Source organism: Cervus elaphus, chromosome 25 (genome assembly GCF_910594005.1).
Source record: "Cervus elaphus chromosome 25, mCerEla1.1, whole genome shotgun sequence".
NCBI classification, from domain to species: Eukaryota; Metazoa; Chordata; class Mammalia; order Artiodactyla; family Cervidae; genus Cervus; species Cervus elaphus.
In genome coordinates, this window is record NC_057839.1 from 35,004,394 (window position 1) to 35,031,863 (window position 27,470).

The following is a 27,470-nucleotide window of genomic DNA, read 5'->3' on the forward strand; positions in this document are numbered from 1 at the left end:
CTAATTTGGGTGCTGGTGGTGTTTTTTTTTTTTTTTTTTATGTTTCTAGCCATTGTTGCTTGTTATTTGCTTTTTAAGTTTTCTGATAAGAGAAGAATATTCATCCTAAGTCTTTCTGAAGGCTAAGATGACTCAGGAATAAAATCTGCAGTGTGATTCCTCCCCTTCCTCCCACCTCAGACTTGACTTTATTTCATATGGTGAAGTTTGCAGCTGTGCAGCTTTTTCCACGAACAGCCTTCAGGGTTGGGCACACTTTTGTGGCTATAACCGACTGAGGTTGTCACTAAAATAAAATAAGAAATAAGGAGGTTATTGCCTTGCTGCTCCTCTGTTACATTACCTGAGATATAAATAATGTTTGCCAAGGAAAAACAGAAACACTGTCACCAGGAGATGAATTCTTACCCTTCCCCGAGCTTTAAAATAAATTTTTGCAGAATTATAAAGTGGGAAGGGTGTAGGGCAGAGAAAGCAACCTTTTAAAACAAAGTTCAAATCAATAATAATTAACATTCGCTGGCCTCTCTTTTCCTGCTAATAACTGAAGACAAGTACTAATTAGAAAAGCCTCAAGTGTCTGGATTTCTGGATGTACCAGATGGCTGCATGAGAACTATGCATCGTGCCAGGGAGAAGCCTGGGTTGCTCTTAGCTACCGCCTCTCCTCCATTTTGATCTTGTCTGAGGATCCTTAAACATGCCCATCACTGTACACTGAGGCTTTTTCTTTGTTCTTTCTTCTCTTGTCTTACCCACTTCTGGTTTCAGGAGGTACATTTCTGCCATGCTTAGTGAGTGCTCTTGTAAGCTTTTATTTTTACTTCTTCCTTAACAAATTCTTTTCTTTTCAGATTTCCTTTGACTCTTATGCTTTTGTCTGATCTCACCAGATCCTTCCCTCTCTCCCCATTTGTTCTTTTTCAAGATCACCCAAAATGAGCACAGAACTCATCAGTTGCTATCATTAATATAGTTCTGCCTCTTCATTTTTTTTTTTTTTTTGGTAAACTCTTTTCACAGATTGTCTGAAAACATATGTTTTCTTCTTTGGGTTTGTACTTCAAATATTTTCTTCCTCTGTGATTAACTCTGCTAACCAACTCTGAGAAAGCTTTGATTTTTGTATAGAAATTTTCAATCCTGTTGAGTGTTGATATTGTTTTGACAAATGCTGCCCATGCGTTTTCGACACGATGAAAATCATTCCTATTAGTATGACAAAGCCTGGAACTGATTACGCTTAACTAGATTCTTGCTTTTCATTGGAGTTGTTTTACTGGGACATATTCTTTCACTTCATTTGTTGTGAAAGTCATGATAAAGTTGCCCTTGGTAAAGAAAACTGGTCTTGATTTGGTGTTTTTTTGTCAGAACTTTCTCTGATGGAACCCAGAAGAAGGTAGAGATTGGTTGCCATCAACATGTTTGGCTAAGTGAGAAGTATGACTTCTTTTCTTTCCCCATGTGTTTCTTGCTTCTGCTGAAGGGTCTTGCAGGGAAACCAGTTAGGAAGCTGATGCAGTAATTCAAACAAGAGCTAAGAGGGCCTGATCTTTTGGAACAACATAAGGCAGTGAGAATAATTTGCATTTTCTTAAAAAATGTAAACAAAAAGTTTTTTTAACTTAAATTTCATAATGTTGTAAATGTTTTTAGAGTTTAGAAACCACAGTTTTTAGGGCTCTATTTTCTTTTTAACATTTCCTTTTGATATATAGCTAACAAAGCAATTTATCACATCCTCCACTTATGTATTTCCTAGTTTTGGAAAGCATCTACTTGATGTTTATTGCAACTTAAAAAAAAAAAAAGTGCATGTTTTTCACCTCTTGATTATAAAAGTAAAATTAAACAGAAATAACTTGTACTGTCACCTAAGGATAAAAACTAACATTTCAGTACTAGTTTCCTTTGGTTTATCCTCTTAGTTTTTGTAGCTATGTAAATAATTGTTTGAGCCAATATATTAGTCTCTCAGTCGTGTCCAACTCTGTGATCCCATGGACTGTAGCCCACCAGGCTCCTCTGTCCATGGAATTCTCCAGGCGAGATTACTAGAATGGGCTGCCATTCCCTTCTCCAAGGGATCTTCCCAACCCAGAGACTGAACCCGATACCATATATATTTTAGTGTTATTCTACTGTTGATCCTTTAGGTTGTTCCCAACTCCATTTTTTAAAAAATGTGTGTGTGTGTGTTTCTGGCTGCCCTGAGTCTTCAATATTGCTGTGTGCAGGCTTTCTCTAGTTGCGGCATGAGGAGGGCTGTGCTGTAATTGCCCTGCGGTGGCCTCTCTTGCTGTGGAGTATGGGCTCTAGGTTCGCAGGCTTAAGCAGTTGTGGCTCAGAGCACTGGCTCAGTAGTTGTGGCTCCCAGGCTTAGTTGCTCCATGGCATGCGGGGTCTTCCTGGACCAGGAATTGAAACTGTGTTCCTTGCCTTGGCAGGCGGATTCTTGAACAGTAGATCACCAGGGAAGCCCCAACTCAATGTTATTTTAACAAATGCTGTGGCCAGTATTTTCATGAATAGTAAATCTTCACACATATCCTCAGTATAATGGCTTCATTTATATCCTTAGAATAATATCCTCAGGATACATTTTTTAAAGTCAAGAATTTCTTTGAAGGCTTGAGTTGAATAAGTGTAAAATTTGAATGAACCCTAATGGATGAAATTTCTGGCTTGTTGAAGAAGTGGAAGTAATGCTTAGTTGCTCTGCATTTCCTATATCCACCTCCTGTTTACCTGATCCCTGCCTTGGTTTCAGTAGATTAAAAAAGAATCAATATGCAGGAGGCCTAATAACCTGGATATGTAAAAAGTGAGGGCTATGTTCTTGATATATCAGAGTATAGAGAAATTTGGAGGAAAAGATACAGAGCACAGTGATGGGGAGCCCCTTGCCTCCCCCTGATTCATTCTCAAATGAATATTAGATACACATCTCTACTCACTGTTTCATTTTTGGATTCCCACATGTTTACTCACTCTTCCTTGGACTTTTTTTTTTTGATCAGAGAAGATGGTTTTTATGTACCATGACCTGTTTTTTTATTCAGCTATTTGAGAGCTATGCATGATAATGAAATTGACTCTTGTTAATCCCCATTATTCTTTCATTATGGGAAGAGTATGATTTGGGCATAGATGGTAGAATAGCATAAAGAGGGGTGCTTAACCTCAAAAACTTCTGAAGAGTTCCATTACTAGTTTAGGAGACAAATACATACAACTCCCTTTGTACCAGTCATTTCCTTTGCAGATAGTTCTTTGCTTTGGGTATGACATCTATTAAACTGAGTACTCTCAGTCTTCAAGATTAATATTTTTTCTTGGCACCAGAAAGATAATTTTTTGATCTCAGCGATGTTGATCTTAGTTTTTCTTGATCCTTTTTACTCTGAGGGTTTTTTTTAATGTTGATATAAAAAATTATTTATTTTGTCCTTTTTAAAAATGAGTTTTAAAGTAGCAGACTGACTTGGGACATTTGGTATTGCTATAAAGTACCCTTTTGCTCTATGAATAACTTTAATTTTTAGAATTTCTAGTTGTTAATATTTTCTTTTTCAAATTTCCATATTGAAATTAATGATCAATCTTAAAGTAAAATTATTTCAGCAATTGCAGTTCTATCACGATCCTAGGAAGCTAATAACAGGAATAATTAAAAATGGTTACAAATAGCATTTGTGTCTATATTTAAAAAGCAATTGACCAAGCAGATGTTGGTACAGATTTTTGTCTTTGATATGATAAATTTCCATTAATTTTGAAAATCTGGGTTTAAGGGATGTGCTTTCAAATTTTGCATAGTTGAGCTGCAATTTGTGAAAGTTCAAGCAGCTGTACTGACAAACGTTTGACAAATTTGTAGCTGAGGCTGTTTTAAGCAAAGTTCTAGAACTTTATGTTCAGGCCATGTATTTGAATTTCTTCTCTTTTTGTGGGTCTAGAAGTTTGTGTATATGTATGTATGTGTGTATTCTTTCTCTCTGATGTATATGTATATTTGTATTATATACATATATATTTTACATTGTGTGTCCAACCTAAGTTGGAGGTAAAGATGCATATTCTTCATTTTTTTAATAAAAATATTCAATTTAAACTCTCATTTAATTTAAAATATTTTTCTCTTTGCGTAGGTTGAAGAAATTGTCGATATTGGATCATTTGCCCCAGAAGACATTCATATTCCTAAGATTTATGTACATCGCCTTATAAAGGGAGAAAAATACGAGAAAAGAATTGAGGTAATTGACTTACCTTGTTTGTCAGTATTTATGGATCTGACTGTCAAAGAGATGTGTCCCTGGAGCTATTCCAGATGATAAGGAATTAAAGCTGAACAGGAAGTCTTGCTTTGAATCTTAATAGAAGCTTCTCATGTGTCCATCTTGAGGGGATGTCTGTGTGTCTAGCTGAGCAGTGTCTTGTGTTTACGACATGTATATCTCTAAGTTACATGATTCTCTAGACTTTGTCTTACAGGCTTTTGTAACTGTTCTGATTTATAATGCAGAGTTTCGGATGGCTGTCCTGCAGGATGGAGAACAATAAGCAGGTCTTTGGTTGCCTTACCCCTGCTGGACTCTTAGTGTTTGAGTGTTCAGAGCTAGCTATCTTGATGTCTTTGCATGTTTTCCCACAAGTGTTGGGCTCTGGGCAGGTGGTGGATAGATATGAGATCATGGTAAGGAGAGGCTATGAGGAGCATTGGAGGTATATACTAAGGCTACTGAGAGGATGAAGATCAACTGGATCAGAGTCAATATTAAGATTCAGAAATGTGTAGGGATCAGCAACAGAATAGACAAGCAGTAAGAGACCAGAGATTCAGAGATGCCCTCTACCTGTTGACATCAAACAGGAAGACACTGCAATCTAAAACTAATGTCAGGGGCCAGGGATCAAAAAGAGGACATTTGCAAACAGGGACCAGAGTCTGTGTCAAGGAGATCTAGTGATGGAAATAGTTTTCTGGCTGGTTTCTGGATATTTCTAAGATTTCTGTGATGCACTTATAGCAAAACCAGTCTCGACTCTGCAGGTGGAAATAGGCGATTGGCAGCAGCAATACTTGGTAGACACATTCTGACAGCCCCACAAAAACACAGTTGAAAGGTCTGTTTGTTTTCTTTGTTCCAGCTGCACCCCTGAGCACCTGAGGAGAGTTCAGTTGTAGGACTCTGAAGGGTAACAGTAGTAGCACTCAGTGTGACAGTGCGGAGGAATTACTCGCTTCAGGGATAGAACAAGTGTATCTTCCTCTTCAAACAAACCTGACCTTTCAGTTACTTCCTAAAGAATTATTTCTGTCATCAGGTGTCATCCATGTTACTCTTCTTCTGTTAAAAAAAACCGTCTATATTATATTGCAGATTTGCTTCCTGTTAGTAATGGGGGAGAGTTAAAATTTTTTCCAATACAGTTTCGTATTTCAGCAGTAATAAAATAAAAGGCATACCTCAACCATGAATAATTTACTTCTGTTTATTTTAAAGCGTTTATCAATCCGGAAAGAGGAAGATATAAAAGCCACATCTGGTAAACCTGGAGATAATGTCAGGGAACGTATCATCAAGCGGGCAGCTCTTGAATTTGAGGATGGCATGTATGGTATCCTTTATTCCTTCTGCAGCTGAGCAAAGACCTAGCCCTTTTTACATATTCATCAGGTTACTAGACTTCCTGCATAGGGATTCTTTTCTAGTCCATTGTAACTTCTAAAGCAATTGATCAGTTTTTACAAAATGTGGCATATAACCTAAAGATATAAAGATAAATGAAATTGAAATTATAATTCTTTTACCTTCTTGAAGCAAAATAGTGACTGAAAATTTGCTTAGCTATTCTCTGATATACAGTGAATTTCAGTTCAATTTGGCATTTGGCTAAAGTTAATTGGGAAAAGAGATTACCCAAGATGAAGGTTTAAATTCTCAGAAGTACTAGTTGTAACCAATGCTATTTGCTTTCTCTGTGTTCTGACATTTAGGTACTCATTTGAAACATGAGATCCAGTTTCTTAACAGCCTCTTGTTTCCCATGACAAAGATCCCTGTGAGTGTACCCTTTTATGTCTGATGTTTTGTAGTCAATGAATGATTCAAATTCTGCTTTAGATACTTCGTTAAGAAAGGGGTAGATAAAGTGTTTGGATTTTGAATGTGTTTAAATGTCAGTGAGTCTGTTTGCCGGTTTGCTAATTTTCGAGACGTTAACCATTGAACTATATAATACAAATAATATTATATATACATTCAAATAATGTATGATGAGGTAAGTATTTGTGGAATGGTGAATACAGTAAAGCCAGACTTAAAGTCCCGGCAGGAGGTGGAAACATGACACGTGCGTCCGTTCCCTGAACTCCCTCTAGCCCACAAGAGCCTTATTCAGACTGATACTGACCGGGAAGACTCCCTTTTTTTTACTTTCTTCTTACCTCCATCACTTCACTTTTTTTTTTTTAACCTTTCAGTTTATGCATTGGTTTATGGTGGGAATTCACACAGGGAAGAGAATATTATAGTGCCTCCTTTTTCAGCTCCCATATCAGCAAGATACAGAGTCAACCAAATTGGCTGAGCAGATGAAAGCTTGTCTGTGGGTTTTCTTTTTACCTCCAGTCAACTGGTTTACCACTGGCATTTTAACACTGACTATATGATAACTCTGATTTTAGATGTATTAGCTTCTCTTCTAGATATCCTTTATTCACTGTCATTGTGTTGCCTATGAAAAATATTTGCAAGTCAGTTCATATAATGGTCTTTCCACAGCACCTACTCTTTTTCAACCTAAATTGCATGGACTTTTTTCTCCCTGGTATTTGACTCACTAAATAATATTAAAGAACTGAAAATTGCAGCATATGATAAGAGAGTTGAAGTATAAAACTTGTAATTTGGATTGCCCTTTCTTGAAAATAACCTGCTTATAATGGAATCAGTACCTCAATGTGTTACATGTATCACTGTGAGAAACACAATTAACTCTACGCTAGATGGTTTGGTAGGAGGTAATCCAAGTAGCTATCATCGTAGTTTCATAGACTCACTATGTTCACTGGAGGTGACCTGGCACATTGGGTTGTTTTGCTGGCCCTTGTAGTTTACAATATGGTACCATGTATAAACTTTATCTTTTCTGGCCTTGATTCTTAAAGCACTCCCTGTTATTAGAATCTCATCAGAGTGCTGTTATTCTTTAATTCTGTAAGAGTCTATGGTGTGCAGTAGTGGACAGCATGGACAGCAGTTCCAGACAGTGTCAGTTGTTTTTTTTCTTTTGGGCCGTGCTGCATAGCTTGTGGGATCTTAGTTCCCCGACCAGGAATCAAGCCCAGGCCCACAGCAGTGAAAATGCCAAGTCCTAACCACTGGATGCCAGAGAATCCCCACAATCAGTATTTCTGATGTGGTCAGCTGCTTTGATCTTGAGAGGCAAGATCAAATTCACACCACAGCATACAAGTCAGGACTTTGATCATCTGAAGACGGTTTAATAGCCTCAGTTAGCTCTTTAAAAAAAAATTTATTGAAGTTTAGTTGACTTGCAGTGTTGTATTTAATTTCTACTGTACAGCAGAGTGACTCAGTTATGCATACATAGACTTTTGCAGATTATTTTCCGTTATGGTTTGTCATAGGATGTTGAGTACAGTTCCCTGTGCTGTACAGTAGGGCCTTGCTTTTTATCCATTCTGTGTATAATAGTTGGCATCTGCTAATCCCAGTCAGGTAGCACTTTGATGCTGTAGCATAGCTTCTTTTTAATAGATGGTCTCAGATGTATTCACTGAAACTTAGGCATCCCCACCATCCTCTTTATGTCTTAGAGAAGTTTCAGTTACCAATGGATGTTATTACAGTGACCCAAAGGAATCCATACAATTTAGGTAGACATTTTGGTGTTGTCAGAAAACTTTGTTAAAATTCAAACACAGAAGCCCCTTATAGAATATTTTAATCATCTTTAGTCTCAGTTGGAGTTTCAAATAGTGAAAAATGCTTTTAAACAAAGCTCAGGCCGTGTTATATCAGTCAGCAGTCATAGTACATATATCATAATACATTAGTCCTAATACATAGTATATAAGTCATAATACAATCTAAAAGTTTGCTAAATGTATCTTACAATAAACATGACCTTTTGATTAGTTTTCTTAAGCCACTACTTTGATATCTGCATGGTGAAAGCTGTGATTATTGAGAGATTTTGTTTTTGAAAAAATTACAAAATAGTACCTAGAAAGTGGTGGGAGAATACATTCAGAAAAAGTGCCTTTAAACACTTCTGTGCAGGTTTATTCATGTAGAAGATTTATGACATAATCTCTCTACCTTCTGTATGTTGGACCTTAACATCTTTTATTCCAGCCAATTTGGGTATAGGAATACCACTTCTGGCCAGCAACTATATCAGCCCCAATATGACTGTCCATCTGCAGAGTGAAAACGGAGTCCTGGGTTTGGTAAGATAGAAATTAAAGCTTTATTTATCCAGTCTCGATGGAAAATGAGATATTTTATATAGTGCAGTTTTCTTAGAATTGTTAGCTTAGATTTTCCAATCTTATTTTTCTTTCTCTTTATCCTCATAATAAAATGTTAAACTTTTCCCATAAAGTGGTAGTACTTACGAACATGTCCTGTCATATTTTATGGAGTAGATGGTAGTTTCCCGACTCCATGAGCTTTTCAATCGCTCCTCATTTATCACTGTATGAGCTTCCATCTCCCCTATTACACCCACTTCAGAGACCTCACACCAGCCTGTTCAGGTACACTATTATTAACCTATGTGTGATTGCACAAGATAATGAAGGTTATTAATTCTACATTAAATAAAAATCAGCAAGTCTCAGCATGAGAAACTGAAGAGTAATATTTCTATTGATCCTTTAGAACAGGACATTTTTTGACAGTTGGCTAATTCAAAAAGTTCTCATGTGATAATCATTTTGAGGCCATGTTGTTCAAAGGGTAGAATTTTCCCTTTCTCAAGAATAACTTTTCAAATGGGCTCAATATTCTCATAGAATTTGACCATTCCTTTTATTTTAGTATTTATTTAACATAAAATTAAATACTTTAGCTCCCTGAATAACTTTTATTTACTTATTAATTATGACAGAGATTACTTATAGTCTGACAATTTATAATATTCCTAATCTTTTATTGTTTCTCGGTAGATCTTAACTGTTAATGCAGTACAAATCATACATATGGAAAATGTATATCCAGCATTTAAAATATAAATTATGGTCATGAGCATGTAGTTGATTTTGATTGAGGCAATGATTGTGACCGTTTTTGAGAACACAAAAATGGTAATAGTCTGGATAAAAACAGATTCATACTGCAAAGACTTACATTTTTCAAGTTCCTTTGAGATTATCTAGAGTAACCAGATCCCTCATTTTGAAGACAAGGGAAATAAGTTGATATGCGTAACTATGATCACTGTCTAAAGAAAATTTTACACAGGTCTAAAACATTAGTTACCATTTCAGTTTATTTAAAGAATACATTTTTTATCCCATTTTTTAAAAGTATGTTAAAGTTTCAGAGCCACTATTTCCTCTTTTTTGGCTCTAACTTAGACCTTTTCTTTTCTCTTTTTCTATTTCCTCTCTTTTAGTTTAATATATGTTATGTTATGAAACTGCTCACCCTATTCAAGTTATTAGAGATGGTTTATAAAAATACATAAAAAATAAAAACAGGATTACCAGTCAAAGGGAAAGTAAGGGCATCAAAAAGATGAGACTTGCTTCTTCAGATCCTTCTAGCCCAATAAAGTAGCCATTTAGTTTGTATTCATTGATACACTATAGCATAGACTGCATAGTAGATACTAAATAATTACTTTTTTATTGACCTGTATTTCCAATAGCTTAACATTTCTTTCAGACTTGGTAGTTTGAAGAAACTATTTTTCACTTACCGGATCACACTTATTAGCATAGAAAAGACTAATCAATGTGAGAAACAGAGCCATGAAAACATCCGGATTACTTTGAAAACGTTCACCTCAAGTCTTTTCCATAATCATTTCCTGAGGTTTTAAACGAAGTTGTTTGCATTAAAGTTTTAGTGTGTGATTCAGTGAGAAACTTCTTTTCCTAACTGGATGTGTGCTTTATTTGACAGGGTCCATACCCATTAAAAAATGAAGTTGATGCAGATCTAATCAATGCAGGTAAAATAACTCATTACATGGGCTTCCAGCATTTTCCTTTGCTGTTAGTCTCGTTCTCTGCCAAATGGTATTCGAGTAAGGAGTTGGGCTTGATTCTTTGATGTTTCCTGGAGAATATGCACTGTGCTTTACATGGAGGAGGCGAAAGAAGCCTTCCCACTGCCATCTTGGTCTGCTTGCCCATCAGAGGTCTCCCCTATGTAGGGCAGAGTAAGATATAGGAGAAACTGCAGGAGGGGCTACATGAAATGGCAGGAGCTTTGGTGGGCCAATCAGGCGCCATCCTGACTGTGCACAGAGAATGCTCTCAGGTGGGGTAACGAGGAGAATTAAAGGAAAGGGTAGTTTACAGGGTGTCAACAGGGTTAAGGCAAGCCAGAAAGAATGTGGAAGTACCACAGGGAGTTTTTATCACCCTTGGGCCTTAAGGGGCAGCTGTGGGAGAGGGTCACCAGACTGGAACCAGGGTCTTTGTGGGGGAACACAACCATCTTGCAGAAAGACTCCCTTTCTCACCCTGCTCCTTGCTCTGTCTCCTGCTTGTGCCTCCGCTTGGCTGACCCCAGGCCGAACTATATCTGTCTTCTCATGATGAGAAGGTGGGAAGTGGATCCATGGTAGCAGCCAAAACCAAGACCTGGGGCTCTGGGGTTTTTGTCATGGGTGATACGTTCTGTCCTCTAATCCAGGGGTCCCTGACCACTAGGATCCAATACCTGATGATCTGAGGTGGAACTGATGTAATAATAATAGAAACAAAATGCACAATATATGTAATATGCTTGAATAATCCTGAAATCTTCCCTCTACCCTCTGGTCCATGGAAAAATCGTCTTCCACGAAACTAGTCTCTAGTGCTCAAAAGACTGGGGATTGCTGCTCTAATTGACATCAGAGTTAGGAGTTGTTTGTTGATTAGTTGCTAAGTTGTGTCCAACTCTTTTGTGACTGTAGCCGGCCAGGCTCCTCTGTCCGTGGGAGTTCCCAGGCAAGAATGCTGGTTAATAGAGCATCCTTCAAAACTTCAAGGGTACTTAAGGATGTACTCTGCTACTCATTGCAATCTAGTGATATAGGTGATAAATAGAGTTTCTTTGATTTGGGAACTCTAGCCTGTCTTCTCCTATGTTCTGGTATTTATATGCTTTGCCTTTTATTATTAGCCTTTTATTTGAGTGGGACAGAGAGTCACACATTGCAGCAGCTTGGAGGAGGAGGAAAAACAGGTCAGACCTTTTGACCTCCATCACTGCCCATACTTGAGGCAATACTGCCACCGTGTTGGAGATAAAGATTTTCCTTAGAATGGAGCTTCCCATAAGAAGCTAATTTTTATATTCCAGCATGATTTTCTTTATCCTTCTTTTACTCCTATTCACTCTATCCCCACAAAAGTATAATTCTTACTTTGTGTTCAAAAATAGTATGTGTAAATTTCTGAAGAGAAGCAACAGGAACTGAATATAAAGGCCAGCTGCCAAGTAGAATTAATGTTTAATACTTAGGATTTTTGGAAGTAAAACAGCTTCTGGTTGAATAGTTGAATTAGTTAACACGACTTAACTCTGAAAGGCGCAGTGTGATAAAGCAATGACATTTAACCAAGGCTGTGATTTAATTGTACTGTACCCCTTAGCAATAACTCATTGATCTGTGAAAATATTTGCTGCTTGGTTTAATTAATTTATGATGTTAGTGAGTTATTTGCAAAATGAATAACTCCATTTTCCAAATTTCAGGCTTGAGCTCATAAAACCCACTTTCTTTGGAAAGTAGTTAATCTTTTCAATGACATCATTGGAGAGTAGACATTTCTGATTCCATTGAGCTTAAAAGTAGCTCAATCCTAATGAAGCCACCAGTTTTAGATTTCAACTTCTGAAATACCGTATATAATCTTAAAGTACTTTGTAAAACCAGAATTCATTGCTTTTGGGAAGCCAGGCTGCAAATCAGTTTAATAGTATTCTATCTCTTTCATCAAAGTCCTTTTTGGGATTTATGGTGCTTTTGCCTTTGGAGCTAAGTTAGAGGGGAAATACTTTGAACTCCAGAACCCAGAATATAAATTGATGATTTCCTCCACTCCCCAAGTTTGGACATAACCTGGAAGATTAGCCCATTGTTTGTGTTTATTTGAAAGGATTTTCATAGAACTCCATTAGAACAAAGAAAGTTATGTTTCTGGGCATAAAAAGTGTATTAAAATAATAATTAGAACTATTTCTAAGAATACTTTTTTCTAAATAATTTTATATGGTTATGTAACAATGAATGACCACTTGTATAGAACCACATAGTTTACAGCATATTTTTTCACATATATGATCAATATATCATTTGAGCCTCAAGTGAAAACTTTTTATACACGTTGGGAAACTGAAGCCCAGATAAGTGAAGTGATGTGCTCAAGATCAGGTTGCTAGGGACAGATTCTCATGTAGTCTTCTGCTCTTGGCCCCAGGCCTTTTTCTCTGCACATTGAGCTACATCCACTGATAACTTGAGAATTTACAAACGTGCAGAAGGCAGCATTTAGAACATTTCTGAGGCCTCAGGAAGATTTGCAATATCCTAGTGCAATTGTGAAATTTCTAATAAATCTCATGTTAGCTTACATATTAATGTGCATTTTGCATTCTTTCTTATTTCTTAATATTTTTCTTATTTTAATATCAAAATGTTTTTAATAACTTCTTCTTGTTCATTGTTCAGTCACTAAGTTGTGTCTGACTGTGCGAACCCAGGGACTGCAGCATGCCAGGCTTCCCTACCTTTTGATGAAAAAACTACTTACAAAGACTTAGCAACTAAACAACAACGACTTAGAAAGAACCGTGTTAATCTCATGGCTTTTGAATATCCTTGTTTCCTGCCATGTGCCTCAAGAGCAGTGGCTTTCAATGGGAAAGAGGGGTGATTACACCTTTCTGGGGACATTTGATAATGTTTGGAGTGCCAGTGTTACTGGCATTTTAGTATGCAGAGGCCAGGGATGCTGTTAACTATCCTGTAATAATCAGAGCAGTTTCCAGCCCCCAACATCAGTAGTATCTGCTCTAGAGGTCTGTGTGTCACATCTGAAGAATTACAGGCCTGCAGTCTAAAGTACAAATAGTACTGCATTCAGGATCTCCCTAATGATTGTGATTGACCTTTCCAGATTTATCTTTTGCTATAGCTGAGTCCACCCATACTGAACTGCTCGATCTGTTCTGTTTCCTTCCTCCATGACTTAGCTCTTTCAGTGCCCTTCCTTTTTTGTTTTGTTCTATCCCTTCCTTTTTCATCCCCATCTCTTTATCAGTAATGCCTAGCCTTCAAGTCCTAGTTCATTTGTCCTCTCCAAATCCTCTTGTGGCTCAGAAGTGCTTCTCCTTCGAACCCACAACACATTTAGCATCTCATAAGCATACCACATTTTGCCTTGTTATTATTTGTGTATATTCATCTCCCTTGCTGGGTATTGTGTTCCTTTTGTTTAGGGCGTGCACGCTTGCTTGGTTGCTACAGTCATGTCCGACTCTTTGTCGGACACTATAGTCTACACTATAGTCTATAGTCTACACTATAGACTGTAGCCCTCAAGGCTCCTCTGTCCGTGGGATTCTCCAGGCAAGCATACTGAAGTGGGTTTCTGTGTCCTCCTCCAGGGGATCTTCCCTATCCAGGGATTGAACCTGTATCTCCTGCATTGCAAGCAGATTCTTTAACCACCTGGGAAGCCCTTGCATAGGGCAGCGATTCTCAAAGTGTGGTTTTCAGAGCTACAGCATTGGCATCCCCATCACTGGGGACTTCTTAGAGATGAAAGTTCTCAAACTCTGGGAGTTGTGCTCAATTTTATAAGCCCACCATGTGATTCTGATGAGTGTTTGAGAACCATTTGTCTAGGGCATCTGCATTTTGTTTTAAGGCACAGAGTAAACATTTACTTGTTATTGAGTAAATGACATGTTATGTCATGAGCCAAATGACTCAATAACCATGAAATTGGTTAATTCTGTTGCCTGAATATCATGAGAGGATGTAGACATATACAGGGGAAAGTTGAAAGAGACAAATAATTAGGAAAAGCCAAATACGAAAGCCTTTTTTCTTTAAGATATTGATTGTATTATTGATTATAATTATTTAACCAAATAAGGACACTGTATTTTGAAAGCATTAATATCAACTTTAGGATATCCTATTTTTATTTAGATTTTGGGATGTTAAAAATGATGAAAATTAGCTTTTTCTTCAAAGAATATGTTTATAAGATACCAGAATATATTACAGGGGGCCTGACAATAACTTTCATAAGAATTATTTTCTGGGCTCTTTAAAAAATACTATCCTTGATAAATCACATGGGGAGATCGGAAGCTCTGTGTGCATTGATCTCAGAGTTTCCTTTACAGTAAGTGGTAAATAATGCCTTCTATATACTGCCAGCCAGTAGAGATAGCCCTTTGGAAGTCATTTTGATTTATCACATAGAGAACAAAGAATTGAGACTTTTGTTTGTTTGTTTGTTTTGCTTTTTCAGCCTACAAGATCTTCTTTGCCTCTCCATCTCACAGGAGTGGAGAGGAACTGTATTTTCTGGATGTGAAAGTGGTGTTAGTTGTATAAGGCTTAGTTGTATTCTGCTTGTCCTGAAACCTGGAGTTCACATGCTGGTATATAACCGTATCATAAAAGCTAATTGCTTGCCCCTGTAGCATTTATCCCTAGAGGGTTGATGGCATTGTCTTTTTCACAAGTAGGTTTGGAGTGAGGAATAACAGTGAAAATAATATTAAAAATTAATGTTCACAGAGTGCCTTCTCTGTGCCAGGTCCTAGAATAAGGGCTTTACATGCATGATTTCATTTAATCCTTCAAATCTTATGTGCTGTTTACAAGCCAGCCCTTATTAATCACACCAGACAGTATTTTCCAAAGCTTTTCAGCTTTATGGTCCTTTAAAAGAGGTGAAAATGTTTCCTTTGTTTAGAATCAAACTTCTGGGGGTCAATAAATAATTCATCATGATATAGATAGTCATGCTTTATATGTGAGCTCAGGTGGAGGGTGATATTGGTGAAGTTAGCTCTTGGACATGACTTGAGAAGTTGAGGGGACAGCTGTTGCAAATCTGAGCACGGTCAGATTACTCTGGTCCTGTTATGTCCAAGAGCTTTGCTCTCTTCCAGTCTTGGAATCACTTTTCTTCCCCTTCTTCTTGTCTGCCCTATTACACTGGGGCGGTGGCATGCAGTGTCCTCAGACAGTTGCCTTAACCTTTGGCAGAGTGGCATGTGAACACTTTTCTGTTGAGACCAGAAGCATCTCCTGGGTAACTCAAACTTCTGAATAGACAGGTCACAAGAACTAAGCAGCTCAGGTTTGAGTTAGGTTATATTATCGCTTGTGTAGGGATTGGATGACCTTGAAGAGCTTTTCTAGTTCTGAGTTTTTATTATGGGATGTAAGTGTTGGGAGAGGTCCTTCTAAGAGAACCTTTTCTGGTTATTAATAGAAATTTACCAAAGCAAGGGCAAAAAGATTAAGCAGAGAGAGAGAGAGAGGTTGAAAGAAGAGATTCAGGCCCAGTGACGTTAAGGAATTAGGTGGAACCTTCTTTCTAGATTATTCGTTGATTTTTAAGAAATATTTGAGAAGCATCTCCTGTGTCATTCCCTTCAAGCTGTATTTCTTCATGTTTATTCTACAATGTTTCGGTCCAGTGACTTACAAGTAGCATTGGGTTCTGACAGGTGCATCCCGGGAGCCCCTTTCTTCTTTACTCCTATTAGAGTTTAATAGAGGCTTGTGAAGGGACTGGGTCTGATGGGAGACAGAGATGGTTATGTAATAATAGGCAATAGAGAAGTGCATTGTCTGTAGAGAATTTCAAAACAATAATAAAATGAAAAGTTGGTCTGCTTTTCACTATCCCCACGCAAGGGCAAATCTGAACAATGTTAGTGACAAAACACTTATCTTCGTAGGTTGAGAGTCCCCATTGTGTCCCCCCATACCCCGGTTGTTGCTGCGTTTTGGTTAAGGGACACTTAGTTCTGTATGAAATAGAGAAGGTGTAGACCTCTGTCTCCACCATGGTTTCCACTCTTAGAAATCTAATAGCATTTTCTTTCTTTTGTTTTCCCTCTCTTTGTGTGTGTGTGTGTGTGTGTGTGTGTGTGTGTGTGTGTAGGCAAGGAAACAGTTACTGTTCTTCCAGGAGCCTCTTATTTCTCCAGCGATGAATCATTTGCGATGATTAGAGGGTATGTAATAACGGAGCCCCTCATGTTTCCCACGGTGTGGAATGAGCTGAGTCATCCCTGAGTCTGTTAGCAAGACTCCGAAACATAACCACCTCTCCCAGCCGGAAAATGATCATGGACTTGCTTGGCTGCACCAAGATGTGAAATTATTCACATTGAATGTTGGCAATTGGAACATGCAGCCCACAATTATTAAAAGAACCTTCAAAGTGGAATATATGTCTGTGTGCCAACTAAACTGAAGTAAACATTTTTGAGGCTCTTTCTGAGGATCCTAACATTTTCTACAAACTTGTGTTTTCATTTTCTAGCTAGTGTTTCCTTCAAATCGAGCCACATTCTCCCTCACCAATGGAAACAAACTCACTGTATACACCTGTTTTTAATTTGTTTTTGGAGACAATATAGGCTATAATTTTTTACAAGAACTCTTAATAGTTATTTTTCTATATCAGCTTGAAGTCATTCTATTTGGAAATCAAGTGTTGGGTGGAGGAGAGCAAATATATTTGGGGGCAGGGGGAGTAGGATTATTTAATTGCTGGCAATTTCAAGCAAAAGGGACATAAAACATGGAAGTTTGCTTTATATTTCTTCTTTGTCTTTCTCAGGGGACATGTCAATCTAACAATGCTAGGAGCCATGCAGGTTTCCAAATACGGTGACCTGGCTAACTGGATGATACCTGTAAGTAGGCATGTTTTCTTCTGAATTATGCCTGGGTTAGAATAATTGTTTTTGAAGTATTAATATTAAGAGAAATCTTGTCAGATTGCTATGAGTGCAAATATAATTGTTACAAAAATAAATATTGTAATATGTATTTCTTATTTCAAATTTTAATAAAAATCAAATTTCTAATTCTCCTGAAAAATATTTAGCTTTGCCAGTTTACTATGTAATTGGAACTAAAAATAGATAAGATCAGAGTCAAAGCATTATTTTCCCTAGAAAAACAGAGAACTTCCTCAGAAGGTAAAAAATATGGGTTAATTATACTCTGATAAAAGTAAGAAATACAAATATTTATTATAACTAAGCTTTATAACTAGAAAGAGTAATATGTTCATTAATTTTATGTTACTTGTATTATTTTCTTATTCACAGTGGTTAAAATGCTCTCTTGATTAGTCATGTGACCCCATGAGTAATCAATCACATTGTCTTCTTTTACCGAATACAAAACCTGTGATATTTAAACATGTCTGTGAAATGCAAACATTTTTCATTTACTAACGATCTAAATCAAGGAAGAAACCTCTTTTTTTTTCATTTATTTTTATTAGTTGGAGGCTAATTATTTTACAATATTGTAGTGGTTTTTGTCATACATTGACATGAATCAGCCATGAATTTACATGTGCTCCCCATCCTGAACCACTTTGGAAAAAAGACTATAATCAGTTGATTTATGAGTGTAGTTCTTTACATTCCAGAGTGTGGTTCTTTATATGTGTGGGCAAACAATGAGTGTTCATGATTATGAGCTCATTTTTTTCAGGTTACTCTTTTAATGTGTAGCTTTAAAGATTTCTGTATGTTTCTCTGAAGCTTGAGCTAAAAAATATTTTAACTGAGGTTGGTGTTCTATAATGAAAGGTTTTTTGATTTTTTAAATTTCTTAGTTTTTCCTGCTCATTTTTTGAGGAGGGTGAATTAATGTAGTTGATAACAATGGTAGAGATTGTATTAGTTTAGCTTTTTTGAACTATGATCTCTTGAAACATTATTTTAAAATTTCAGTTATTATTACAGTTCTGGCTCTCAAACTTGGTTGCATATTGGAAGCACCTGGGAATTTTTAAAATGATGATGCCTCTGGGCCATCATTAGTTTCCAGTTTAATCTGGGATATAACCTGGGAACTGGTCATTTTAAAAGCAGTCCTGTATGGTGATGATATGTAACCACATTTGAAAACCAAGTTTGAGTGTATTAAAGAATGACCATCAATCATATTTAAAATGTAAAGGGAAAATATCATTGACCCATTAATAGTAAGAACCCTTAGCAAATTATGGATTATATTGTTATTCTAAATTAGCCATAGTTATAAGAGCTGGCAACTTTTGGCGGCTTCAAAGAAATCAGGGGGTCTCCTGAGCATTATACAGTAAGTCAGATTGATACTTTATAGGAATGTTTATTTGTGTAGAAAGAGTGTATTTCTCTTTTCAAATTTTAGAAAAAGGCTAATAGAGGGTAGTAGAAGGAGCATAAAATAGCAAGCCCTGAGTTTCAGCTCTGACTCTAAGGTTATAATACATATCATAGAGCTTGACACAGTATATGCTAGATAAATGGGTTGTTATTATTTGATAAGTTAAGAAGGAGAAGTTGGAGATGCCTGGCAGAGGGCGGAAGAGGATTGATTATTATGAGCAGAAGCAAGAGAGTTCAAAGTAGAGTCTATTTCTCTGACTGTTAGTGAGTTTTAAAATCACAGAAACATGTCCGACACATTTTTGCTTTCAGGGAACTCGGGCATCTTTAACAAGCTACTATACAGTTTGTTTTTATTATGATTTAGCACACAGTGAGGCTGGAAGCTGTCATGGTGAGAGTATGCCTTATGTAGTTGTCATTTGTAGGAAAGATTTTCCAACATGTATCATGGTTTTACATATCCTATGAAGATTCCTGTGAATGATGAAAAACATCAGTGTTTATTACTTTGTAATTTTCCTAATACAGTTTGGAGCTCATGAGTTTGCAAAGGACTGGATCTAGTGGAGCAGCAATAAAGAACTCTGGAGTTCTGAAGGGGCGTGGAGAAAAATTAAGCTTAAAAAGTGTTCTTGTGTCTGGTTCCACTCTTTTGGTCATGGAGGTTAATAGTGTCTTTTCTGAATGAGCATTTCTTTTGTTCTTTTAGAATTTTATTTATGGCTGTGCTGGGTCTTGATTGCTGTGCAGGCTTTTCTGTAGCTGTGTTGAGCGCTACTCTCTAGTTGCAGTGGATGGGTTTTTCATCGCGGTGACTTTTCTTGTTGGAGAGAACGGTCTCTAGGCATGCAGGCTTCAGTAGCTGCAGCTTTCAGGCTCTAGAGCGCTTGCCCACTAGTTGTGGTACATGGGCTCAGTTGATCCACAGCTGGTGAGGTCTTGCCAGATCAGGGATTGAATCCCTGTCTCCTGCATTGGCAGGCAGATTCTTTACCTGTGAGCCACCAGGGAAGCCCTCTTTTGTTCTTTTAGTAACTGATAATCACTTATGGGATTCTTTGTATGTGACACATGGTATATATTTTGATTCCTTTGGATTCAAGATAGCTTAAGAGTCAAGACCATGAGCTTTAATTTGGGAGAGATCTGATTTGAATTTCAGCTCTACCCCTTAAAAATTCACAATCTGGAGTACATGTTTTTGTTAGGATTAAATGAAAAGAAAATGAAAAGGGAAAACTCAAAGCACTCCCTAAATAGTGGCTTTTATTTTTAACTTCTTCAATGTACTGTTGCTTAACATTGAGAGGGAATATTTGCCTCAAAAAACACTGGCGTAAGCAAGACTGTATTTTACAATAACTGTAAAACCTGTGTATCCAAATTCATATTCAAGTACCAGATCCGAGGACACATTTCTTGTTTTTATTGGTTATGTCCTCCTTACTTAGTTTCAGTGAGCTATCTATTTCTGTTTGCCCTAAAGATTTATGTTGATTTATAAAATTTAGATATATTTTTATTGCACGACCTGGCAGTCAAGGCGCTGAAGGGTTCAGCTTTATTATATCATTTTTCATTTACTTTTATCTTTTTACTGAGTTTAATAATCTTTCAATGGTTGTAAAGTCTTGAGTTTCTCTGCATCGTAGCATCTCCATCAATCATTACAATGTCAGATTATAATAAACTTTAAGCTTTTAAGGCAAGCAAATGGTGTGGATGCTATTTGTCTTATCCTCTAATAGCTTCTTAGTATGCAGCATGGGTCCTGTTTTCACAGATTTTTGAAAATTCTGCCCTGAGCATACAAAGAGAGAAAATGTGACAGAACAGTGGTTGGCTCTTTCTAGTTCTCTGATGATGGTAACCCCTGGCAAGCTGCAGAAATATGAGAAGATGTGCAGTCCATTGACTCTCCATCAAGAGCTGCTCTGGCTTTTCTAATGCTTATTTCTGGGAAACAGTTGCCATAGATGATAAACTTGTGAGGGGAAGTAGATGTGTATGACCTACTATGGGAGCTGGTTATTAAAAGCCTGCAATAGCTGCCCTCTGGACAAATTGCTGTATCTGAGCTGAATATAACAGCCAAGGGCCTGCTCCTTCTACACGGGGAGAACAGAAATGAGGGATTCTTGGGAAAAACACAAATAGGATGGTTAGGTGTTTGTTTTTCCCTCATACTTTTCATTTCTTTGTGCATTTTAGAAGATTAAGCACAAATCGACGTCATATTCATGTATGCTGTATGTATGAGTGCATAACATTGACTTGGTCTCCTAGATATGACGCCTGTTTTCAATAAGCTAATTCTCTAGTTTTCCTACTACAGCTGAGGGGAAGGGGTTGTGTTCAACATTTAGTCTCGTGGTTTAGATGCATGAAGTGTAGCCCATATATTAAACTGTAGGTACAGATACAGAAATCTAAAGATTACTGTATGGATAGATACAGACATACAGATCTAGATGGTTGTTATAAGATCCTGGTGTCTGGTCAACTTGTCCCAGTGCTCAGGCAGCTGCAAGCCATGGGCAAGGGAAAAGGGCAGGTGGGAGATACGTGTGCTTCACAGTTACTCAGCAGTGCTTTTGCCCCATCAGTGTATTGTAACAGAGACTGTAGAGAACTTCGGGGTTAGATATGCCTGTTCTTAAGTACTGAAGTGAACGTGTTAATCGCTCAGTTGCTCAGTCGTGTCCAATTCTTTGCGACCCCGTGGACTGTAGGCTGGGCTTCCCAGCTGGCACTAGTGGCAAAGAACTCTCCTGCCAGTGCAGAAGGCATGAGATGCAGGTTTGATCCCTGGGTCGGGAAGATGCCCTGGAGGAAGGCATGGAAACTCACTCCAATATTTGCCTAGAGAATTCCATGGACAGAAGAGCCTGGCAGGTTACAGTCCATAGGGTCAAAAGGAGTCGGACACGACTGAAGTGACTTATGATGCACGCAGAGGCTGCAGCCCTCCAGGCTCCTCTGTCTATGGAATTGTCTAAGCAAGAGTACTGAAGTGGGTTGCCATTCCCTTCTCCAGGGGTTCTTTCTGACCCAGGGAGTGAACCTAGATCTCCCTTATTGCAGGCAGATTCTTTACCATCCGAGCCACCAGGGAAGCCTTGCTTAAGTTCTGGTTCTGTCATTTATTGGTGGTATAACAAATTAGGTGAACCTTGATATATTCATTTGTAAAATGATAACATTTAACTCATGTGCTTGCTTTGGGGATTAAGTTAGCTCATTCATTCAACAAATATTTATTAGATGTGTATTAAGGGCCATGCTCTAAATTTCTCTCTAAGCACTGTATCAGTAACATCCCACAAATTTTTGTCTATTTTGTTTTATTATTATTCTCTTCAGGATCTTTTTAATCTCCCTTGTGATTTTTTTCCCATGACCTATTGGTTATTTAAAAGTATGTCATTTAATTTCAATATATTTGGTGATTTTCCACAAAACTTTGTGCTAATTTCTAGTTTAATTCTTGTGAAGTCAGAGTACATACTTTACATGGGTTCTATCCTTTTAAGTTTGAGGTGTATTTGCAGCATAGATTATAATCTATCTTTGTGCTTGTTCCATCTGTTTCCATTCTTGAAAAGAATGTGTATTCTGCTCTTATTGGCTAGAGTGTCCTATAACTGTCAGTTAGGTAAAGTAGGGAGATGGTGTGGTTCATGTCTACTGTGCCTTTCTATCAGTTACTGAGAGAAGAGCATTGAAATCTGGAGTTATAATTGTACATTTGTGTGTTTCTCCTTTCAGTTATATCACTTTTTACTTTATATATTTTAAAGCTCCATTGCAGTAGTACACATTTAAGATTATTATATTCTTTTAACAAATTGACCTTTTAAAAAATTATATTTTTCTTCATCTCTGATAATATTTCTTATTCTGAAGCCTACTGTCTTAATATGACCACTCTGCATGGTATATCTTTTCCCATTCTTCTACCTATAACCTATCTTTACATTTAAGTGAGTTTTTGCAGTTAACATATATAGTTAGATTTTGGTTTTTTATCCAGTCTTGACTTATTTTCTTATATATATTTTAGTGGTTCTCTCAAGATTTGCAGTACAGGCCATCTTTTATTTATCAAGTTATATCACTTTATGTATAATGAAAGAACCATGCAGCTATAAACTTATATTCTATGTTATCTTCTTTGCTCTTTAGTCATATGTTTTATTCTGCATGTGTTATAAATCCATGGTGCATGCATGTGTTCTAAGTCACTTCAGTTTTGTCCAGCTTTTTGCAACTCTGTGGACTATAGCCTTCCTGGCTCCTCTGTCTATGGGGATTCTCAAGGCAAAAATACTGGAGTGGGTCGCCATGCCCTCCTCCAGGAGATCTTCCCAACCCGGGGATCGAACCTGTGTCTCTTATGTCCCCTGCATTGACAGGCAGATTCTTTATCACTAGTGCCACCTGGCAAGCCCCATAAATCCATGGTACTTTGTTATTTTTGCTCTAAACAGTCAAGTCTCTTTTAAAGAGATTGAAAATGAGAAAAATACTGTTCATAATTTGTGTATATAAATTATGTATTTTATCTATTTTCCCTGTATATTTGCTCTTTCCTTCACTTTTCCTTTATATCAATTCAGAATGCCATCTGACCGTATTGTCTTTCTGCTTGAAGGACATCCTTTGATTTTTTTTTTTTTTAATGCAAGTCTTACAGATGTTACTCAAGTTGATTCTTTTAGTATCTGCTTTTTTAAAAAATTTCTTTAAATTTTTATTTATTTACTTTAATTTATGGAAAATTTGCTTTTAAGCTCTTTGAGATTAGTTGACAGCAGCCTTTAGTTTAAGTCTAATTAGCCCCACTACTCATACTGTTTCTTTCTGAGGACACTACCTGATGTCCATGGCATTTCCCCTCTGGCTAGTGGGAATATGAATTATTCTCAGACCTGTGTGAATTCTGGGCATTTTTCACCTAATACTTCTAGTGATTCTTCACCAGGCCTTAGATAATTTTTTCTTGTAATATATACACATCATTACTCTGGTAAACAACTTGAGTTCACCTTTTGCAAATCTTCTGAGCTCTCTCTCTGTATAGCAAGCTCCCCTCTGGTATTTTGAGATCTCAAGTCAAATTCTAGTTGATCTGAGATCTCAACCCAAATGAGGCAGCTGGACTTCTGGTTTCCCCTCCTTGCACTGCAGGCTGAAACTGTAGACAGTAGCCTGGGGCAGTTGTGGGCCCCTCTCATTGGCTTCCCTTTTCTCAGAGATCACAGTCCTGTACTGCCTGCTCTCTGATGTCTGAAAGATGGTTTTTCTATTTTTTTGTCTGTATTTCTTTTTTTTTTTTTAATTATTTATTTATTTGTATTTATTCGGCTGTTTTGGGTCTTACTTGGAAAACGTGGTATCTTTAGCTGCGGTATGTGGGCTTAGTTGCTCCGTGCCATGTAGAATCTCAGTTCCCTGACCAAGAATTTAACCTCTGTCCCCTGCAATGCAAGGTAGATTCTATTTTCTTTTTAATTAATTAGTTTAATTGGAGGATAATTACAATATTGTGCTGGTTTTTTCCATACATCAACATGAATCAGCTGTGGGTGTACATGTGTCCACCCGCTCCTGAACCCCCCTTCCATCTCCCTCCCCTTCTGGATTGTCTTTGAGCACTGACTTTGAATGCCCTGCTTCATGCATTGAACTTGTTTGGGTCATCTGTTGTACATATGATAATGTACATGTTTCAATGCTGTTCTGTCAAATCATCCCACCCTTGCCTTCTCCCACTGAGTCCAAAAGTCTGTTCTTAACATCTGTGTGTCTTTTGCTGCCCAGCATGTAGATTGTCATTACTCTCTTTCTAAATTCCATATATATGCATTTATATACAGTATTTGTCTTTCTCTTTCTGACTTATTTCTCTCTGTATAACAGGCTCCAGTTTCATCCACTTTATTAGAACTGATTCGAATGCATTCCTTTTTATAGCTTAGTAATATTCCATTGTGTATATGTACCACAGCTTCCTTACCCGCTCATCTGCTGATGGACATCTAGGTTGCTTCCATGTCCTAGCTATTGTAAATACTGCTGCAGTGAACATTGGGGTACATGTGTCTCTTTCAGTTCTGGTTTCCTTGGAATTGTATGCCCAGCAGTGGGATTGCTGGGTCATACGGCAGTTCTGTTTCTAGTTTTTTAAGGAATCTTCACACTGTTCTCCATAGTGGCTGTACCAGTTTGCATTCCCACCAACAGTGTAAGCAGAGAAGGCACTGGTGACCCACTCCAGTGTTCTTGTCTGGAAAATCCCATGGATGGAGGAGCCTGGTGGGCTGCCGTCTATGGGGTCGCACAGAGTTGGACACGACTGATGCGACTTAGCAGCAGCAGCAGCAACAGTGTAAGAGGGTTCCCTTTCTCCACACCCTCTCCAGCATTTATTCTTTGTAGACTTTTTGATGATGGCCATTCTGACTGGCGTGAAATGATACCTCACTGTGGTTTTGATTTACATTTCTCTAATAATGACTGATGTTGAGCATCTTTTCTTGTTTTATTACCATATGTATATCTTTTTTGGAGAAATGTGTGTTTAGGTCTTTTGCCCACTTTTTGATTAGGTTGTTCGTTTTTCTGGTGTTGAGCTGCATGAGCTGCTTTGTATATTTTGGAGATTAATTCGTTGTCAGGTGTTTCGTCTGCTATTATTTTCTCCCAGCAAGGTGGGTTCTAGACCACTGGACCACCAGGGAAGTCCCTGTCTGATTTTCTAATTGTTTGAAACCATTAATAATATTTTTGAACTTTGGTCTTTATATAGTTCTTGGATGATTTTCCTAGTGTAAATCCCTAGTAATAGAACATCTTGGTCAATTTTTAGGTTTTTTGAAACTTACTGAATTCTTGTCAAAAAATTATCCCACTTTACACTCATACTGTTTTCACTCTATCAACAACTCTGGTATCAGTTTTTGTTTGTTTGTTTTTCCTGTTGTTCTAATCTGTTATTTTGCATTTCTTTAAAAACTGCATCCTTGACTATTTAAAGAGCAGGCAATATCTTATTTTTCTGGAGGGGCACTTAATCCTTTTTTTTGCTGTTGTTCTGGACGCCTTCCTTTTGGCTTTTAGCGTTTATTATATCTTATCAAATATTGTTTCCAGTACTGCTGCCTTTGATCATTTTAAAAAGAATTATTGATGGTGACTGTTCTTCGTTGTGAATGTGTCTTAAGAGACCAGCTGTAACAAGCAAGCATGTGTGAACGTGTGTGTGTGTGTGTTTTGTTTCTGATATATTGAACAAGTCTTACGCTTGGGATGAAATCAAAGCACAGCAAATTTTATCTCCTGTGGTGCATTTAACTTTATTCAGTTGGGAAGCTTTCCCTCTGTGTCAGCTCATTCTCAGATAATAAACTTGCAGTGGGTCACTTTAATTCCCAAACTCAGTGGTGAGTCTAGAATTAAAGGATCCAGTTCAAACTGGTGGCTCAGATGAGGAATCTGCCTGCTATGCAGGACACCCAGGTTTGATCTCTGGATTGGGAAGATCTCCAGTATTCTTGCCTGGGAAATCCCATGGACAGAGGAGCCTGGCAAGCTATAGTCCATGGTGTTACAAGAAGCAGACACAGCTGAGCAACTAAACACAGTGCAGCCTAGTGAGCTTCGCTTCAGGATGCTTTCAAAAGCAATGTATCTCCTTTCTCTGCTGCTTCCCAGCTGTGGGCGGAACAGGCTGCCTGCATTTGGGGAAGGTTGCTTGGTGTTCTTTTGTGTTTTCTCTTCACTCACTTTGTCCACCAACTCAGTTTGACACTGCAGGGTCAAAATTCAGGAGAATGGAAAGGTGAGGAAGAAGGTCGGGAAAGTTCTTATGTGGCTGTTGACTGGTAATGCTGTGAACTGCCTCCATGCTCTCTGGTCCTTTCAGATGTTCAGAGCTGATCCCTTTCTCTGTGTGGTTGGGCTGGGGTTTCGGGGACCCCCTTCTGGGCTCCTTCTGTAGTGTCTGTCCTGATGAATGATGCCTGGATGCTTTGCCAGAAGCTCCTGGTTTTCCTATTGTCCACTTCACACATACACTGTCAGTGATAGGACCCTCTCTTCCTTCCATGGCATCTTGTTGAGAAAATATTAAAGCATCTTCATGCTGGCCCTCTCCTACATGGCCCACATCTGGGAAGCACCCACACATTTCTTGTCCACCTTCAGGAATAGTGTAGCTACTTTGCCATCATGGTAGCTTCTACTTTCTCAGGTAAGAGTCAGACATGCCATTCCCTGGTTGCATCCTGGCTCTTCTCCAAAGGGTATGCTGCTCTCCTATTGTCATCTAGGCTCTAAGATGTTGATTTAGGGGTAGACGAACACTTGCCCCTCTTTTTGGTTGCTGGGATGGACCTTTCTTCAAGCCCTTTATAGAGAATTCTCTGCTGTGGCCTATACCCTGCTCCTTGGTCTTGCCAGTGGATCAAAAAATCATAGAACTTGTTTTTGACCATTTTCTCTGAAAATTCTGTTACTGAGCATCTGTCTCACATGCTGATATCTCATAGCTGTCACAGCTGAACATCAGTCAAATCGAGACAAAAAAAGCCCCACTCTAGCATTTGGTTTCTACCACTTTGGCTTGTGGCCCTGCTGTTTCCTTGCTGTCATTATTTCTCCCTTGTAAGCTCATATTTAGCTAAGTCTCCATATATGCGGCAGTGTCCTCTGTCTATGGTTCCTGTATACCAGGGTGATCCCCCCAGTTTATTCTGTTCCTAGCTCCCCTGGAGAGAATAGAGGACCATGGAAGAACCTAGCCAAGCCCTTCTCATTCTACCAGGG

General features: G+C 37.9%; 1 protein-coding gene across 1 annotated transcript in view; it reads left to right on the plus strand.

Moving 5' to 3' along the window:
- The window catches only part of OXCT1 (3-oxoacid CoA-transferase 1), a 159,373-nt gene that overhangs the window by 75,425 nt on the left and 56,478 nt on the right, over window positions 1-27,470 (plus strand). Inside the window, exons 8-13 of the mRNA XM_043887930.1 lie at window positions 4,155-4,262; window positions 5,514-5,628; window positions 8,394-8,488; window positions 10,170-10,218; window positions 16,403-16,475; window positions 17,087-17,162. Of these exons, the coding sequence (XP_043743865.1) occupies window positions 4,155-4,262; window positions 5,514-5,628; window positions 8,394-8,488; window positions 10,170-10,218; window positions 16,403-16,475; window positions 17,087-17,162 (516 nt within the window). The remainder of the gene's footprint in view (window positions 1-4,154; window positions 4,263-5,513; window positions 5,629-8,393; window positions 8,489-10,169; window positions 10,219-16,402; window positions 16,476-17,086; window positions 17,163-27,470) is intronic.